At 43.5% G+C, this 19,423-nt stretch overlaps 1 protein-coding gene across 1 annotated transcript in view; it reads right to left on the bottom strand.

The window, feature by feature from the left end:
- Positions 1–19,423, bottom strand: part of LOC124789313 (chitooligosaccharidolytic beta-N-acetylglucosaminidase-like) — a 325,333-nt gene that overhangs the window by 23,211 nt on the left and 282,699 nt on the right. Inside the window, exon 7 of the mRNA XM_047256627.1 lies at positions 2,039–2,262. Within this exon, the coding sequence (XP_047112583.1) occupies positions 2,039–2,262 (224 nt within the window). The remainder of the gene's footprint in view (positions 1–2,038; positions 2,263–19,423) is intronic.

Consider the following 19,423-nt stretch of genomic DNA (forward strand, 5'->3'; position numbering starts at 1 on the left):
GGCGGCCAAACGGAGTCCCACAGTGAGACGTCTCTCAAACTCTGTCAGGTGCTGATACCCCTGTCTCGCACGAGTACGTGGCATCTCCGTGTCCGTCACAGCCATTACTCACCATCTGAAGCTATTCACGCCCATTATTTACCAGAAGCAGACCCGCGACAACACTGATGCTGAACAAAGCTAATGCAGTCTGACGGCCATTCTACCTGTCACACAGAATTTTAACTCCATAATCATTTATAACCCGTCGATGGTGTGTTCATGTACCCTATGTGGCCAAAAGTATACGGACACCCCAAAAATATACGTTTTTCGTATTAGGTGCATTATGCTGCCACCTACTGCCAGGTACTCCATATCAGCGACCGCAGTAGTCCTTAGATATCGTGGGAGAGCAGAATGGGGCGCGCCGCGAAACTCGCAGACTTCGAACGTGGATAGGTGATTGGGTGTCACTTGTGTCACACGTTTGTACTCGAGATTTCCACACTCCTAAACATCCTTAGGTCCACTGTTCCCGATGTGGGATGGTTCCTTTGAAAGGGCACGGCCGATTTCCTTCCAAATCCTTCCCAAACCCGAGCTTGCGCTCCGTCTCTAATGACCCCGTTGTCGACGGGACGTTAAACACTACCCACCACCACCACCACCACCACCTGTTCCCGATGTGATAGTGAAGTGGAAACGTGAAGGGACACGTACAGCACAAAATCGTACAGGCCGACCTCGTCTGTTGACTGGCAGAGACCGCCAACAGTTTAAGAGGGTCGTAATGTGTAATAGGCAGACATCTATCCAGACCATCAAACAGGAATTCCAAACTGCATCAGGATCCACGGCAAGTACTATGTTAGTTTGGCGGGAGGTGAGAAAACTTGGATTTCATGGTCGAGCGGCTTCTCATAAGCCACACACCACGCCGGTAAATGCCAAACGACGCCTCGCTTGGTGTAAGGAGCGTAAACATTGGTCGATTGAACAGTGGAGAAACGTTCTCTGGAGTGACGAATCACGGTATACAATGAGGCGATCCGATGGAAGGGTGTGGGTACTGCGAATGCCCGGTGAACGTTATCTGTCAGCGTGTGTAGTGCCAACACTAAAATTCGGAGGCGTTGGTGTTATAGTGTGGTCCTGTTTTTTACGGAGGGGGCTTGCACCCCTTGTTGTTTTGCGTGGCACTATCACAGCACAGGCCTACGTTGAGGTTTTAAGTACCTTCTTGTTTCCCACTGTTGAAGAGCAATTCGGGGATGACGGTTGCATGTTTCAACACGATCAAGCACCTGTTCATAATGCACGCCCTGTGGTGGAGTGGTTACACGACATTAAAATCCCTGTAACGGACTGGCCTACACAGAGTCCTGACCCGAATCCTGCAGAACACCTTTGAGATGTTTTGGAACGCCGACTTCGTGCCAGGCCCCACCGACAGACATCGATACCTCTCCCCAGTGCAGCACTCCGTGAAGAATGGGCTGCCATTCCCCAAGAAACCTTCCAGCACATGACTCAACATATAACTGCGAGAGTGGAAGCTGTCATCAAGGCTAAGGGTCGGCCAACACCATATTGAATTCCAGCATTACCGATGGAGGACGCTACGAACTTGTAACTCATTTTCATCCAGGTGTCCGGATACTTTTGATGACATAGTGTATGATGTTATATTGACACCTGACCATGTCTTCTGGGTGCTGTACTTCTTGTCAGGAAGTATTATCTAGAAATATAACAGTTATTTTTCAAAGATCTTACCTTATTTAGGCAGCGAACCTAAAGCTAATTATTAGAATGAACGTAAAGTGGTTTAAGAATCAACAGTGTGCAAACTAGGAGTACACCCGTGCAGTCATTTCTTATCAGCTCTTTTTGACTGAGTTACACCGTGTGGCGCTCTGGATCAAGCATTAACTGAGCAACGAGTTGGAAGGCACCGTGTCGGTCTCCATATCACCGACAAACAGAGCCATCACGACGCGATATGCCAACTGCTGGTGTGAATTTTCCAGCACGCTGACAGTTAACGGCACGGTACCTGGAGCTGTTGAGGAAGCGCTCGATGTTTCCAGGCCGCGTGAGGTGCGAGCTCCAGAGGATGGCGGGCACGTCGCTGGAGCCCCGCGCCTCGTCCAGCGCCTCCAGCGCCGCCTGCTGGAACTCGGCCCACAGCCGCAGGAAGCCGTCCTGCGAGCGGTCCCAGCGCCGCTTGCTCATGTACTCCAGGACCTCCGCGCTGGAATTCCAGCACGAGTACGACACCTGCGGGCATGTCACGAAGGTTGTCACTCTTCTGGGCTGCCTCCTAGAACAAAGTTCCCTGAAACGACGGAAAAACACACACGTCAAGGCAGAACCGTGTAAAGCACCTTTTACACCTAAGCTTTTTGAAAGAACCCTTAACAACGAAGCGAACGTATAACAGCGGACGACAATTCTGTCCGCTGCAAACGCTAGGCGTGCATGAGCGGCAGTCCAGTGTGTTCGGTGGGTATTCCCTTGTGTTCGACCGTGTTCCGCTACTTGTCGGTCTTTTACCGAACCATCTAAGGAAGTTCTCGTCCTCTCTGCTTCGGTGCTAGCATTACAGAAACCTTACGTCTGCTACCTTATCTACTTTTGTTATTGTAGACGTGAATTGCGTGAGAGATGCAGTGGTTCGAAGTGAATGTAATGTTGCTGACGGAAAAATATTAGATAACATACAAGCTTCTGGTATCTAAGAGATGCACAGCAAAAATTCCGAAGGACAAACAAATACGGCTGGTAGAAAATTGCTGATGCAGTGAAAGGTCCAACTGAAGATGCGAAAAAGTAGATAAATTCATTAGATGCATGAATCAGGAGTAAATAAACACAAGCTTTGTAATTCTTTTATAAAGAAGAAAAAGCAAAATAAATTTCCTTTTAAGAAAACAAGTGCGTCTATGTATCTACTGTCTTGGGTGAAATCCATATTTACTATAACAATGGATGTACATGTGTATGTATTTTCCATATCTCCTCCTAACTCACTGTACCGATTTCAACCAACATGGTTTCTATATCATTTACTATCTGGAAAGAATCGCTTTGGGGGCAAGAAACACCCGTCTATCAAAGGGGTGGGGTTGGGGGGTGAAAAAGAAATTCATCCAGTGTTTGAGAATCAGAACATTTAATAACTTGCAACAAACTTTATACATAATTTCAATCCCTTTATGGAAATTTTTCTCGCTGATGACCCCCACAAAATGATGAAGGGAAAAAAAATTATCACTTACTGCATTTTCGCTGTTCAGGCAGTAAAACTGACGCGCCAGGCACGACATTTTAATTTATTACTTCTTTACTACTGACTGCATTCGCGTCACATTTTGCAAACGATACTCACATATACCAAGAAAAGTAATTACAAAATTACAGCACTGTACGACACACAGTTCAGGAGATATGACTTCATAAACATCGAGATTCGTGAAAAACTATCGCATCATGCATGACGGTTAACTGAATTACTTCTTTCCTACTAATTATATTCGCAGACAGTGTCTACATACGCCGCGGAATTTACTTAGAAACTTGTATCATTGTACAACACATAATTCAGCAGATATGACGTCATATACATTGAGTTGTGTGAAAACAAATCTGCAGCATACAGTTCGCTAGACACACAGGTGAATTATATGTACAAATATTTGTGATATACGACAAATAAATGTGAAATATGAGTGACATGTGCATACATGGGGAAAGCCACGGCTGATAAAGCTCCCCCTAAACCTATTTCAACCAAAATTGATACACATACTATTTAGTATCTGAAAGAAATACTTTGGGTGTGAGAACCAGTGACCTACTGGGGTAGGAGTGATAACGTGGAGATGGACTGACAGAGGGAGGAACCAGGAGATAGATGGACAAGGAGGTGGGGGAGGAGGAGATGGATAGAGAAGGGGATGGAGAGAGGGGTACAAAGGGGAGAGGGTAAGTGGGGTAAAGAGGGGGGAAGGAGATAGACGAGGGAGAGGAGGCGGTGCATAGCTGAAGGGGAAGCAGGACTTACACTAACACAAGACTGGGATAAACACATAGCAGGGCAATGCCCGGTACTCAGCTAGTTAATAATATACGAGAGATCTGATCATTCTCTGTAAACACATGTCTGACGTACCACTGTTATCTAGATATTTTTCATCACAAATAAATATGGTTTACGCGGGATCGCGCTAGCTACCCTCTAACAACTGGACAGCACATTTTATCGAGTAACCTGTATATTATGTCGTATGTATATTTGCTTGTCATTTATCATATATTATTGATATTGTCTTCCTTATACGCACTTTAATAAGATCCTAGAATTGCTTTTCATATGTAACAGCAACAATCAGAAGCTACTAAAATGGGAAAGCCAAGATCGCTTGATTTTAAGACCTTCATTCCAATTACTTGTTTCGACAGAATCGTGCTGTCATCTTCAGATTGACGTTACACTTTGGTTATATCTTCTCATACATTTGTCCTCGACATTTTGAGAACAAAGTGTAAGTACATTAAAAAACTCCACATGGTTTGTCATTTATATTTTTTTCGATGACACATGTATGTGAACATACACGCAAAGCGTAATGTCAATCTGAAGATGACACCACGATTCTATCGAAACAAGTAATTGGAATCAAGCGATCTTGGCCTCCACAAAATATATATACAACAAATGGTTCAAATGGCTCTGAGCACTATGCGACTTAACTTCTGAGGCCATCAGTCCCCTATAACTTAGAACTACTTAAACCTAACTAACCTAAGGACATCACACACATTCATGCCCGAGGCAGGATTCGAACCTGCGACCGTAGCGGTCGCTCGGCTCCAGACTGTAGCGCCTAGAACCGCACGGCCACTCCGGCCGGCATATATACGTAGTGTCTCCAGCTGCTAATAACCAGAATGTAAATTCTGGCCTTTCTTTGCGTTCGTCGTCGGTAATTACCATTCTGCTTTCAAACTTCCTCTTCGACAGTAATGAGAAGCCAACGACATCGTTAACCGATATTCGTGTAAAATACTGGACTAATGCCGAGGAGAGATGACGCTGCAGTTCGGTGTTTACTGCACTGCCTCCACGTATTTCATGTTTTCCTACAAACTGGGGAACAAAAAATCTTCCTTTCCTACGTGTTTTTTTCTTGTTTCTTCAAAAACAGTGCGCTCGGCATACAGAATAATCTTCTCTGAGTATCAGATTTTGGCATAGTGGCTTAATAGTGCTGTATCCTGTATGCTCATCGATTATTGTTAGCGCCAAAATACAATAACGTAGCGTTATGTCGAGTTGTCTTCCGTTGCCTCTAGTGTCAACGCTGGTTCGCCGATACAAGTCCATGTTAGTGGAAACTGGTGAGTCGTCCGCGAATGCTCAGTATTGTGTTCGCTCCATTCACTCCGATGAAGAGGGAGCTTAAGTCACTCGTTACGTCTCACTGCTGATGGGCTTACAGTACGAGATGCTGATGCTAGGGAGAGTTATTTGTTCTCGTGCTATGCGTGTGCCACATGTCATACTGCTATGCGAATGTGTATCGAGTAACTACGTCACACATAAACCTAATGATTACAAATGTTGATGGTGTTGAGACAGCAACCAGCCACAAATTTATTTTAAGTTCTTTTATTCAAATGGAACCTGTACAAAAACGAGACAGCAGTTATCCGTGGACGGACAAAACAAGAAGAGGTGCAGATACGGAAAGGTGTCCGACAAGGTTGCGCACTATCCCCTGTTATCTTTAACCTATACATTGAAGAGGCGCTGAAAAAAGTAAGGGAAAATTCACAGACAGGTGTAGTAATTCATGGCCAACGAATAGATATGATAAGATACGCCGATGATATAGCTATCCTGGCTGAAAGTGAAGAAGATCTTGTAGTCCCACTGAATAGAATGGATAGAGTTATGCGGGAAGAATATAATATGAGAATTAATAAAGCAAAAAAAAAAGTAATGGCATGCGACAAAAAAGATCAAGTGAAAGTCCAAGTTCATGTAGGCAATGAACTGCTTCAACAAGTTGATAAATTTACTTATCTGGGCAGTAATATTACCAGGGATGGAAGGAGCAAGGCAGAAGTGAGAAGTAGAATTGCTCAAGCAAAGGCTGCTTTTAACAAGAAGAAAAACATCTTAACATCTAAGAGCATCAGCCTTGAAATAAGGAAAAGATTTTTGAAATCATATGTGTGGAGTGTGGCATGCTATGGGTGTGAAACATGGACTCTCGGGACAGAGGAAGACCAGAAGCTAAATTCTTTTGAAATGTGGTGCTATAGACGCATGCTCAAAATAAAATGTATCGACAAGGTTGGTTGGTTGGTTTTTGGGGAAGGAGACCAGACAGCGTGGTCATCGGCCTCATCGGATTAGGGAAGGATGGGGAAGGAAGTCGGCCGTGCCCTTTCAGAGGAACCATCCCGGCATTTGCCTGGAGTGATTTAGGGAAATCACGGAAAACCTAAATCAGGATGGCCGGACGCGGGATTGAACCGTCGTCCTCCCGAATGCGAGTCCAGTGTCGAACCACTGCGCCATCTCGCTCGGTGTATCGACGAGGTCACAAACGAAGTGGTTCTGGAAAGAGCAGGTGAGAAGAGAAGCTTCTGGAGTTTCATTGTTAAAAGAAGAGTGCAATTTACAGGCCATCTATTAAGACATAAAGGACTCCTGAACACAATCATAGAGGGATGTGCCGAAGGAAAAAGACCAAGAGGGAGACCACGACTGAGGTACATGGATCAAATCGTGAAAGATGTGGGTTGTTAACACCTATAAAGAAATGAAGAGAAAAGCTGAAAGACGCACAGAATGGAGACAAGCTGCCATTGTAGCTGTTGCAAACCAATCCTTGGATTGACCACTACAGAAGAAGAAAACGTTACTGGTTTCGAATCATTACGATTCATCGTCAGATGGCTTTCATGCTTTCATTACAACATGTACTGCGTTTTTTACTGATTAGTTATCCTAAAGCATAAATAATACATAATTATAAGCACGTCACAAAGATGGTTGAGTTACAGATTTTCATTGGGATGTGACTCACATGAAATGTCGATTTGGAGTACTTGTTTTCATAGTTTTCGTCCAGCAGACAATGTTTGTAGTTTTCGCCGCATTCACATCGTTGCACACATAAACTTGCATAATTGAGCACTTCAGATTTGTCACTGAATGCATTTCCACCACATTTCAGGCGTTGCACACGTAAATTTGTATCACTGAGCACTTCAGCTTAGTCACAGAACATACTTCTAACATGCACCGCATGTTTTTATAGGTACATAGTGTTCAAAAACATATGAGTGTCAAAGATACTATGATATATCGTAATATCACAAAGATGCTACATGTATGGAAAAAGATCATATATTCACTTATGCAACTGAAACGCCTTTTACACCAGTGCAGAGAGATATTGATTATGTGAATATTAGTGCGAATACTGCTACACTAATTATAAAGATGTTCCATGTCAAAGCTTATATATATATATATATATATATATATATATATATATATATATGGCTAAGACAATACATTATTCATTTACATTTAGCATCATGAGAATTGTACTAACAGATAAATTTGCTACTTGATCTGCAGATGAATCGTAATGATTCGACGTCGGTAACGGTACGTTTTGAATAAAAGAACTTGAAATAAATTTGTGGCTGGTTGCTGTCTCAACACCATCAACCTATGTCTTCAAATAACAGCCACGGTCTCCAACCATGTCGTCATATGACAAAATCGCATTAACATAATGATTGTTTACGTCCATTTCAGTACAATGACTACAGTAAAACTGCAGGAAGGGCAGTAAGGTAGTCATAAGATTTTAATTATCACCTTAAAAAAGCAACAACAATGTTTTTAAATTAAAAAAATTAATTTAATTTTTTAATTGAACTACTAACTGATTACTGTTGTGTAACTTTTTTCATTGGTGATACTGTTGTAGACGTTTGTAAATTCAGGTACCTGGCAGAAGTGTTTGGCATAGCAAAATTAAAAATAAAGCCTATACCACAGATGTAGATCTTTAGTCATCAAAAATGAAGTTCCTGTACTAGTTAATAGTACCGTGTCCTGAAGTAGAGCAAACGTTGTCGAATTCATTACCCTGTGATTAGAAAAGTACCTGCGCTACATTTCACAAGCAGCAAGAACACGTCTGAAAAAAAAGAGTTAAAAAATACCATGTCAGAGTACTGAGCTTCTGGCCTGGTTTAAAAGGACTGTAGGATCCTCTGCTAACATCTGAGGCTGACTTATTTACGCTGCGATTACTCGTGCTAGACGCGTGATTTTTGTGCTTTTGTGTCTTCTCAATGTTGGTTGTATTGACAGCTCTGTTTTCAAACACATTGAAATAGCTACATGAACACTTTGTTGTTTTTCCTACGCGTGTTTCCCCATAATGGAGATGAATATAGGCCTACAGTGAAAAAGTCAATTCTGGTGAAGGAAAACAATAGTTGACGGTATTGTCGTTCTGTCGTTGCAACTACAAAAAATGCGTTTTTTTTCATCGGATGCCTTTCGCTTTATTGAGGTAAAGCATCATAAGTGGCCTGTAATTAAGTTATTTACATTCTGATTTGCTTTAAGATCAAAAAACAGCTCGTTAACAATATGCTGGTCTTTACTTATGGCATATTATTAACGATCTATTTTTCGATCTTACAGCAAATCAAAAAGTAAATAACTTAGTTGCAGACCACTGATTATGCTTTACCGCAATAAAGCGAAACGCGTCTGGTGAAAAAAAACGCATTTTTTGTAGTTGCAACGACAGAACGAAAATACCCTCGAGAATTGTAAAGCAACTACGTACAATATGGTCATACAAATGAAGAATTTATTGACAATAGTACTTGGTGCTTACTGGGAGAAAAAAACAAGGGGGAAAGAAAGCCTCTATATATTTCCTTCTAAGTATTGTTAGATGTTTCCAGAATGAGATTTTCACTCTGCAGCGGAGTGTGCGCTGATATAGTTTCATTGTTAGATGTGTTTGTATGTGTATATGTTTTCAGCAAATAAATATTATTTTGAAATTTTTGGACGACGCTTTTCCTATTGTCTCAGTAGTAGTGGGGGGAGAGGGCACTTTATCCTATCACATTTCTCAAGAACATCCACTGCAGTCGAGTCGCTGTAGGAAGGTCCTTGACAGCTGCAGTGGGTTGGGTACAGCAGCTCCACGTGCCTACTGTAACCAATCACGTTACGCGATTTTGTAAGCGTCTCTATAACAACGCCTCAGCGTACCCGGAGCTCTGTTAACACCTATCGTTTTCGCCTGCAACCGTTTGCACTTCGTAGTTGAAAGCTAGCAAAAGCGTTGCCTGCAGTCTGGGATAAAGTCACGCCCAATCAACTTTACAAATTTTTCTTTGGTCATTAATCAACTCTGCCACCATTGCTAGTTCCTTAATGCTGCCACTGTATTCCGACTTTTCGTACGGAGGACAATCCTTCATAGCTCCGCTTTCACCACTGAGGTGCCAAGCTGCTAGGCGGATAGCATGTACAACTTAGGGGCCGTGTAGGAGGGCTCAAGCGCATCGATTGTGCTGGTCAGTGGTTTAGATTGATCCAGCTGCTATGATCATGTGAGAGTAATTCTGAAGCTAAAGCCACCCATTCATTTCCATTAAAACTACAGCGGAGGCATGAAGCCCAATAACGAAGTAAGATTTCAGCTCCGTACCGCCATTTTGCGACAGAGACAGCACCAATCGTTACGGACTTTTGCCAACGATGCACAAGAGTTGTCATTGAGGTACGTATCCAACAGATTTAATTTCCTTTTATAATAGTATTTCGTTCAGGCATTTCTGCATTGCAGCGTGGTTTAGTAGATTGCCGGCACGTCGCGTGGAAGTACTGCTTTGTGAAATTTAGCGTGAATATAAATCTCGCCAATGGCGGATCGTAAGCCACGTCAGTCCTTTGCGTATTCTCCACAATTGACCTACAATTTTTTTTCTGAAACTGACAAATTAATATATCAAAATTTAGGAGGGAATAGTGCCCACAGCTGAGGCTGCCCACCGTCTCACAGCTTTGACCACCGCATCTGAGCTCGGGAAGTGTTTGCCATGTCGTTCATCTTTCAAAGGCCCAAAGAGATGGTAGTCTGAATAAGCTGATAAATAATGACCGTAATAAGATGGATGTAGTAGGACAGTTCAGCCAGATTTGACAACTGTTGTGGGACCTGGCATTATCGTGCTGCAACCGAACGTTTTTCTTCTTCTCTGACTTGATTCTGGACATTTTGGCTTTCAAAATAGTTAGCGTCATCTTCGTTCTGAATCAGCAGTTACATCAGGTTCCAAGACGTTCGAAGAGAAGGTGGTGCAATCATTTTGCCTGCAGATGGCTTCTTTGTTGGAGACTTTGCTTGTCACTGCTCCACAGACTGTCTTTCGGATTTCGTTCGCAATGACTCGTAGCACCTCCAGTGATGACCGTGTTCAGAAAACTAGGACCTTCGGCATCGTATTGGCCCAGAAGGTCTTTAGAAATTTCCATTTGGTGATCGTTTTCGTTTCATGTAGACGTCCACTGGAGTCGTCTCCCACAAATTCTGCGATAAACGTGGTAGAGTAAGTTCTTGTCTGAGGCATTACAACCGACGTTTAGCTGTACACCCAATACATCGTCGTAAGACACGATCATCACGGATGTGTGGCTCGAGGCACTGTTCATCACGAAGGATGGTAGCTCAACAGCATAGACAGTGTCTTCACTGGACTCGCACATCCTGTTCATTACTCCTGAAAAGCAGTACCCGCTACCTCACGTACATTATTCACGTCTGCTGTATTGTTTCCATACGAGTTGTGCAGGCATCGACGGATTTCAGTTGGTACAAGTTGCCCAGCAGAGAAGAATTCAACGACACATCTCTGTTTTATACATACCTCAATGTCAAGATTACTGTAGGCTCCAAGCCACCCGAAACAACCACACCTTATACAAATGAAATGATACAATTTCAGACACTTTACTAGTCTCATACAGATATGATTTTACGTCTGTTGACTGAAGCAGCGAGCAAAAATTTGTACCAAGGCCAGGAATCGAACACGGGTATCCTGCTCAGTAGGCAGGTGCGTTAGCCATTTTTTTTTTTAAAATCTCATTTTGTTAGTTTTCGTTCGTTGTATTTGCTCGGTGCGGACGTCGCGAGACACCCGTTTATGTTCGTCGTTGACCAATTAACTCCGTTTTTTTATTACAGAGGGCAGCTAACCCTCTGACCGAACACGCTGAGCTACCGTGCTGGCTTTTTTTTTTTGCATTAGATATAACCCCCTAAGCTATCTTGGCACAGCGGTTTACACACCTGCACATATTACCCTGCACGCCTCCCTCCTCGATTCAAATCCTCACTGCCGGCTCAGTCTACTTTAAATTCCCACTTATACACTAACAGAACTGCCGAGGCTCTCCGTATTTTGGAATAGCACCTGTGCATTGAGGCCGCGCGTGGTAGCCGCTCGTTTTGGGGCGTGTTGTCACGGTCCGGGCGGCTTCCCCCTGTCGGAGGTTCGAGGTTCGAGTCCTCCCTCGGCCATGGGCGTGTGTGTTGTCCTTAGAGTAAGTTAGTTGGGTTAAGTAGTGTGTAGGCTTAGGGACCGATGACCTCAGCAGTTTGGTCCCTTAAGAATTCACACACATTTGAACACTTTGAATCTGTGCATTGAACGTAAATGGGGGATACAGCCTGAATCCAGGTGCAGATACTTACACAGATGAAATGATACAATTTCAAAGACTTTACTGGCCTCATACAGATATGATTTTATGTACGTAAACTGAAGCGGCGAACGAAAATTTGTAACAAGGAGACCCGGGTTCGATTCCCGATTTTGGAACAAATTTTTGCGTGCTGCTTCAGTCTACATAAAACCACTCCTTGCCTATCCCAGAAGACTGTGTAAAAGGTCCATGACTAAGGAATTTATTGCTGGCGCACTCGAGCAGATGTAACTTCGATGGATTGCTCTCGCGCTGCCTGCGATGTGTAAGCTACAATAGAATCGCAGACCAGAGAGCAGTGTCGGCAGCAGCAGCAGCAGTAGTAGTAGCTCGCAGTCGGCCGGGAGGATCAGGTCGCTCTTAGACAGCAGTTGTCTAGTTGTATAGCTCACAGACAGCACTTGTGTCCTGTATGGAATTACCAAGGCCAGTCGTGGAGAACGATGGCGGTGCCTGAGCGACGTAGTATACGGTAAAAGCAAAAAATATTATTATTTATTGCCGTGCTCATTTGCAACAACTCATTTCATACTATTGTTATATCAGTCACATGAGAATATTTTTCAATAATTTTTCAATAATAATCTTTCTTATAAAGATAACTTTTGACAGTCATTCATCTGAATTTAAAGTTTTTACTAATTTCTCCTATCCATAGTCATGCCAATTACCGTAAAGAAAAATAAGTTTTTTTATTCATAACAAAATCTAATTTCCAGCATTGCACTGGGCTGTGACAGAAAAATTTCTTATAGAGGCAGATATATCCGGCGACATAATTGAGGTAAGAATCTCCAGTTTATTCAGAATGACTTTTCAGGGTCATGAGGCAGCATTGCTGACGTCCAGATTTACCAGTTTAGATTCACAGTCAGTTAATTATTGAAAGGTTATGTATGTGAGTCACAATTTATTGTGAGGTTAGTCACATTTTTATTGGGAGGTTATGGAAATAAACTGTTGGGAGGTTACAACTGCATGTCACTTTCGCTGCAGATGGATTTTCTTTCGTCAGTCTTCAGGCATCCGTGGTCTCGAGTGCTTCTCAGTCGCGGCCACTGTCAGTAACTGCGCTGCCTTCGCAAGGTGTGGTGCGCGAGACAAAACACGCCACGTATTGCACCGTATAATCAGTCGGAAGCGTTTACTGGCGGTCCCAGGTTAATTTTGTGCACTGGTATGCTTACAGGAGCAGCACAAATAGGAGTATCCATGCTTGCTTTGAGCCGCGCAGCATGGTTCTTACAGCTCTAGCGATAATAATTAAATCCGGCCGGAGTGGCCGAGCGGTTAAAGGCGCTACAGTCTGGAACCGCACGACCGCTACGGTCGCAGGTTCGAATCCTGCCTCAGGCATGGATGTTTGTGATGTCCTTAAGGTAGTTAGGTTTTAGTTCTAAGTTCTAGGGGACTTATGACCACAGCAGTTGAGTCCCATAGTGCTCAGAGCCATTTGAACCATTTTTGATAATAATTAAAGCTCCCAAGCTTTCATAAGCATTCCGGAATACGAAAACTGGTTTGGGAACTGCGCATTGCTGACAGTTCGTAATATCGACTCCATCTGGCTACTAGCGACTTTCACCGAAACTCTCCACAACGACCGAAACAGAAATACAGTTGAAAGTCAATAAGGGAAACAAGGGAAACAGCCCCTCTGTAGGCCAGTGGTAGGTGGCATGGTAGCTCAGCGTGTCTGGTCAGGGGACTTTTATAGCACAAAAAAAGAAAAAAAGAAACTGGGTGAAGCTTTTATCACTGGAATTAAAGAGATTTCATCCAAAGTATGGAACTGCTAAGGAAATAACGACCAAGGAACAGAGAGACAGAAAAAAAGGGGGAAAAAGGCTAGTGTTACTGCCTTCAGTGCGGAAGGACGGGTGTTCGATTCCCAGCACCTCATCAGATTATTTTCTACGAGGCAGGGAAGTCTGTAACAGAATCGACCCAGCCTCATGAGGCCAAATGAGGAGCTGCTTGAACGAAGAAGCAGCAGCACCATGAGGTTCTATCTAGTGGCAATAGCGACCTGGAAGAGTTGGCGACATGGTGACCATGTGTCACACAGTCAGAGGTCGTTCCTAGTAATGCCTCGTAGGCACTAACCAGCTACTCGGAGCAGGCCTAAGGCGTAACTTTTTTGGAAATTTGTGGTAAGTTCCTATTGGACCAAACTGCTGAGGTTATCGGTCCTTAGACTTACACACTACTTAATCTAACTTACACTTACGCCAAGAACAACACACGCACACCCATGCCCGAGGGAGGACTCGAGCCTCCGACGGGGCAAGCCGCGCGAACCGTGACAAGGCGCCCCAGACCGCGCAGATACCCCGCGCGGCTAAGGTCTAATCCGTGAGCGCTGTTCATGTTTAGTCAATAGGGGAAAGGTGACTCAAAAATACAACACTGTTATTTCCAGAGAAACAAATGGGATTTATTCGCTTCTTTTAACTGTAGGCAAGTCCACTTCATTCTTCGAACACCTCTGACTACCAAAACGGAGGATCGCGAATTATGCACCAAACACACTGCAATACTCTCAAATTGTGCCTGCCATCCGAGAAGGAGTAATGGATCCCCTGTAACTTTCTGCTTCATACCGCGTTACTTGTCAGAGACTAGCTGCAGAGCATCCAGGCTAGGGAATCACGCCAGCAGCACAATACAAAGGGCTGAATGTGCGGCAGTGCTGTGACTGGGAGACTGTGAGGAACGGAGTCACACTGAGTTCAGCGCTCAATCACGGTTTAGCACTATCCCAGACGACCATCCTCGGCTAGTATGTTGGCGACCTGGGGAAGGTGCCGTTCTTCCAACATTTTGCAGGGGCACAGCGCCGTTATTACTGGCATCATGGTGTGATGGGGCATCCGGTATAACACCAGGACACGGCTAGTAGCGGTTGAAGGAACTCTGAGGGCACAACAGTAGAACACCGACATCCTGAATACCCACTTGTCTCCTCTTGTGCATCATATCGCAGTGCCAGTTTTCAAAAGGACAATGCTCATACACACACGTCACATATCTACTGAGCTACCCCAACAAGACCACCAAAATTTGTCACAGACAGAATGCATGTAGGACCATTTCGAACGTCAGGTCTCTCAGCACCAGTATCCAGTTACAGCAGTTGTAGGCTAGTTTGTCTCAGGAGAGGATAAAACGGCTTTAGGACGCCTTTCCAAACCGAATCACTGTTTTCGTTCAGCACAGAGGGGGCTACAACGTCATACTCGTAAGTCGGCCCATACTGCCAAGTTCTTTGTAACTCTGACTCGACACTGTAATGACTGAAATACCATTGCATATCCTTTCTCTCTCTCTCTCTTTTTCTTTTTTTCACACACTGTACTGTTTTGCGAGGGTCACTCCAAAAGAAATGCACACCATCTTTGTAAAAATACAAATTTCATTCTGCATGTGTGAAAGTTTTACAGTGTGTAGATAAATCCTTCCCGCTTGTTTTCAAACTTAGTTCAACCTGTCCCCGTAAGTGGCGCCGTCACAGCATGGCTTCAAGATGGCTGCTACAATTGACGTTCGTCAGAAGCAACGTGCTGTCATAGAATTACTGTGCTATGAAAACGAGACAGTGGGAAACATCCACAAGAGGTTGAAAAAGGTGTATGGAGATGCTGGTGCAGATCGCAGTACAGTTAGTGGGCAAGCAGGTAACGTGATGAAAGCGGGCACGGAAATATTGAGGATTGTCCTCATAGCGGCAGGCCTCGTACTGCACACACTCCAGACAATGTGCAGAGAGTTAACGAATTGCTGACTGCTGACAGACGCATCACAGTGAACAAATTGTCACGCTACGCTGGGATAGAGGAAGGAAGTGTTTGCAGAATACTGAAAGTGTTGGCGTTAAAAAAGGTTTTTGCCACGTGGGTTCCCAGGATGTTGACAGTGGCTCAAAAAGCAAAAAGAAAAACGGTATGCAGTGAACTTTTGGAACATTACGAGAATGGTGGAGATGAATTTCTTGGAAGAATTGTGACAGGTGATGAAACATGGCTCCTTTTTCACCAGAGACGAAGAGGCAATCAGTGGAGTGGCATCATGCAAATTCACCCAAGGAAAAAAAAAAAAAAATTCGAAACTACACCTTCTGCTGGAAAGGTATGGCTACGGTGTTTTTCGATTCCAAAAGGACTCTTGCTTGTGGACATCATGCCAAGTGGAACCACCATAAATTCTGATGCATAGGTGACGACACTGAAGAAGCTTCAAGCTCGACTGGGTCATGTTCGACCACATCGGCAAAAGGAGGATGTTTTGCTGTTGCATGACAACGCATCGCCACATGTCAGTCAAAAAATCATGGAAGCGATCACAGAACTCGGATGGACAACACTGAGAACACTTGACCTGGCTCCATGTGACTATCATCTCTTTTGGAAACTGAAAGACTCTCTTCGTGAAACAAGATTTGAAGATGATGACTCCCTGGTGCACGCTGCCAAACAGCGTCTCCAACAGCTTGGTCCAGAATTTTACCGTGCGGGTATATAGGTGCTGGTTCTAAGATGGGGTAAGGCAGTTGAGAGGGATGGAAATTATGTGGTGAAATGAAAATTTTATTCCTAAAGGATGATCTACATACTGTAAAACTTTCAAACGTGTAGAAAACAAAAAACGGATTTAAAAAAAATAGTGTGCATTTCTTTTGGAGTGACCCTCGTACAAGACGATATTTTGCTGGTGCTATCCTTCACAGGATAAGAAAAGAGCCGTAGCTGGAAGATTCTACAATTAAAATCACTCCAGCATAATCCGCCAGAGACACTGGAGAAACACTAAGCCGTCGGCACACGGAGCGTCAACCGAACGTTGAGCATTGAGCGTGTCGAGTTTCTGACGTCATGGTGTGGAATAGCACGCTCGGGAGTCTTTCCGAACGTGCAGAGCAATATCTGGCATGTCAGATATTCTGAGCGTGCGTCTGAGCGTTGACCAATGAGACGGCACAACGCCACCTACGTCACACGCACGCCGTATCCCTTCAGTACAGAGCTGTGAGGTGCCATATTGGCATTCATTTCAAGCCAATATGTATATATGCCGTTTCTGAGCACCAGCAAATTGAGAATCACTGGAAAACCCATAGTTAACTGTGTCATTCGTTGCAGTAAAATAATAAGAGACATCATATTCGTGGCAAAAGAATTATTGTAACGAGCGTATTATGAAAATAGGCTATTTGAAGGGAGTGGCACACTGAAGATCAGCCCAAACCGCATTGTTCTTGGTACAATGTTATAATTAAATTTCAATTAACATAATTATCTAAGAGTAACGTTTTTAGGAAGGGGTAAAATTAAACGTTTTAGCAAGGAGTATGAAAATATGCTTAACAAAACCGAGTCTGTTGTTAGTTTAGCAGCCGGCACAGTAGCTCAGCATGTTCGGTCAGAGGGTTAGCTGCCCTGTGTAATAAAAAAACTGAGTTAATCTATCAACAACGAACTTAAACGGATGTCTTACGACGATCCGCCCCAAGCAGATGCAAAAAAAAGAAAAAAAAGCGTAATGAGTAGAGTCTCTGTCCAATAATGAGTCTTTGTTGGGGTGGAGGTTCGCGTCATAACACTCCCAAATTCTTTTTCATAACATTCGCGTTTTCATTAGGTTCTAATACTTTATTATTAGTTTAATATAAGTATATGCTATAATATTTGATGTTATGTAAATATAAGCTCACCTTTCTTTGAGGGGTGACTTTGTTCGATTGGCTTAATCTACAGGACAGGTTACAGTACTTGTATAAAGATATTTTGCTCCTTTTTCTTTTATGCTTCGTAATTCACATGTTGCAAAGATTCTGCCACTGCTTAGGAACAGTGATCAAGTAAGACTGGCACTGGAGTTTTACTAAAATGTGGGAATGATGAAATGATGTTTACCTTACGTGAAGTATTGCAAATTTGTATCTCACTGTATGTAATGGAACTTTTATAAGCCTGTGTCTTTATTGATTGGACATGGTGCCTTCCTTTTCGTGGACGATGGAAGAAATATGCGTTTTAATAGAGCTAATGTGGCAATTTTACGCGCGCCTGTTGAGCAAACAGTGTGATTATGAACTAGAAGCATCCCTCAACTGCCGCTGGAGTGCGTTGCGATCGCGTATACCACGTTGGGGCCCACGTACCGTATGCACAGGTCGCATTGTTCCTGAGCGCTCAGCAGCACGTTGAACTTGGCACGCTCAACGTTAACGTTCGACAGCACGGTCCGTGTGCCGACGGCTTAACGATGCGACTTGTGCATACGGTACGTGGGCTCCAACGTTGTATACGCGATCTCAACGCACTCCAGCGACAGTTGAGGGATGTTTCTAGTTCGTAAATCATACTGCTTGCTCAACAGGCGCGCGTAAAATTCCCACATTAGCTCTATTAAAACGCACATTTCCTCCATCTTCCACGAAAAGGAAAGTACCATGTCCAATCAATAAGGACACAGCCTTATAAAAGTTCCATTACAAACAGTGCGGTAAAAATTTGGAATACTTCGCCGCATAAGATAAGCATTATTTCATCATTCCCACATTTTAGCAAAACCCCAAGGTCTGTCTTGCTTGATCACTGTTCCTACCCAGTAGGAGAATCTTTGCAACATGTGAATTACGATGCGTAAAAGAAAAAGGAGCAAAATATGTTTATACAAGTAGTGCAAGCTGTCCTGTAGATTAAACCAATCGAACAAAGTCACCCGTCAAAAAAGGTGAGCTTATATTTTCATAACATCAAATATTATAGTATACACTTCTATTAAACTAATAATAAAGTATCAGAACCTAATAAAAACGCCAATGTTAGGAAAAAATTTTGAAGTTTCAAGACGCAAACCACCGTCCCCCCCCCCCCCCCCAAAAAAAAAAAAAATCATCTCAGGACAGTGACGCTACTCATTACGCCAAACCAACAACACATCCTTTGATCCTAATCATAGTATGTTACCCCTTGCTGAAAACCTTAATCGTAGATATGTTACTAATTCAAATTTAATTATAACAAATTGTACCAAGAACAATGCGTTTTGGGTGGATCTTCTGTGTGTCGCTGCCTTCAAATAGTCTACCCTCACAATACGCAAGTTACAATAACTCTTTTGCCACGAATATGATGTTTCTCATGATTTTATTAGAACGAATGACACAGTTAACAACGGGTTTTCCAGTGATTCTCAATTTGCTGGTGCTCAGAAACGGCATATATATATATATATATATATATATATATATATATATATATATATATATATATATGCTTGACATGAATGCCAATATGGCGCCTCACAACTCTTTACTGAAGAGAGACGGCGTGCGTGTGACGTAGGTGGCGTTGTGCCATCTCATTGGTCAACGCTCAGACGCACGCTCAGAATATCTGACATGCCAGATATTGCTCTGCACGTTCGGAAAGACTCCCGAGCGTGCTATTCCACGCTATGACGTCAGAAACTCGGCACGCTCAACGCTCCGATGCACAGTCCGCGTGCCGACGGCTTAAGGAACAGGAGGCGCTAGCTCGGCAGCGAGTGTGGTAGACCTGTGAGTACGCGGGGAAGCCCCCCTGGCAGACGCGCTACGCA

The sequence above is a fragment of the Schistocerca piceifrons genome, chromosome 3 (assembly GCF_021461385.2).
Source record: "Schistocerca piceifrons isolate TAMUIC-IGC-003096 chromosome 3, iqSchPice1.1, whole genome shotgun sequence".
In the NCBI taxonomy this organism is placed as follows: domain Eukaryota; kingdom Metazoa; phylum Arthropoda; class Insecta; order Orthoptera; family Acrididae; genus Schistocerca; species Schistocerca piceifrons.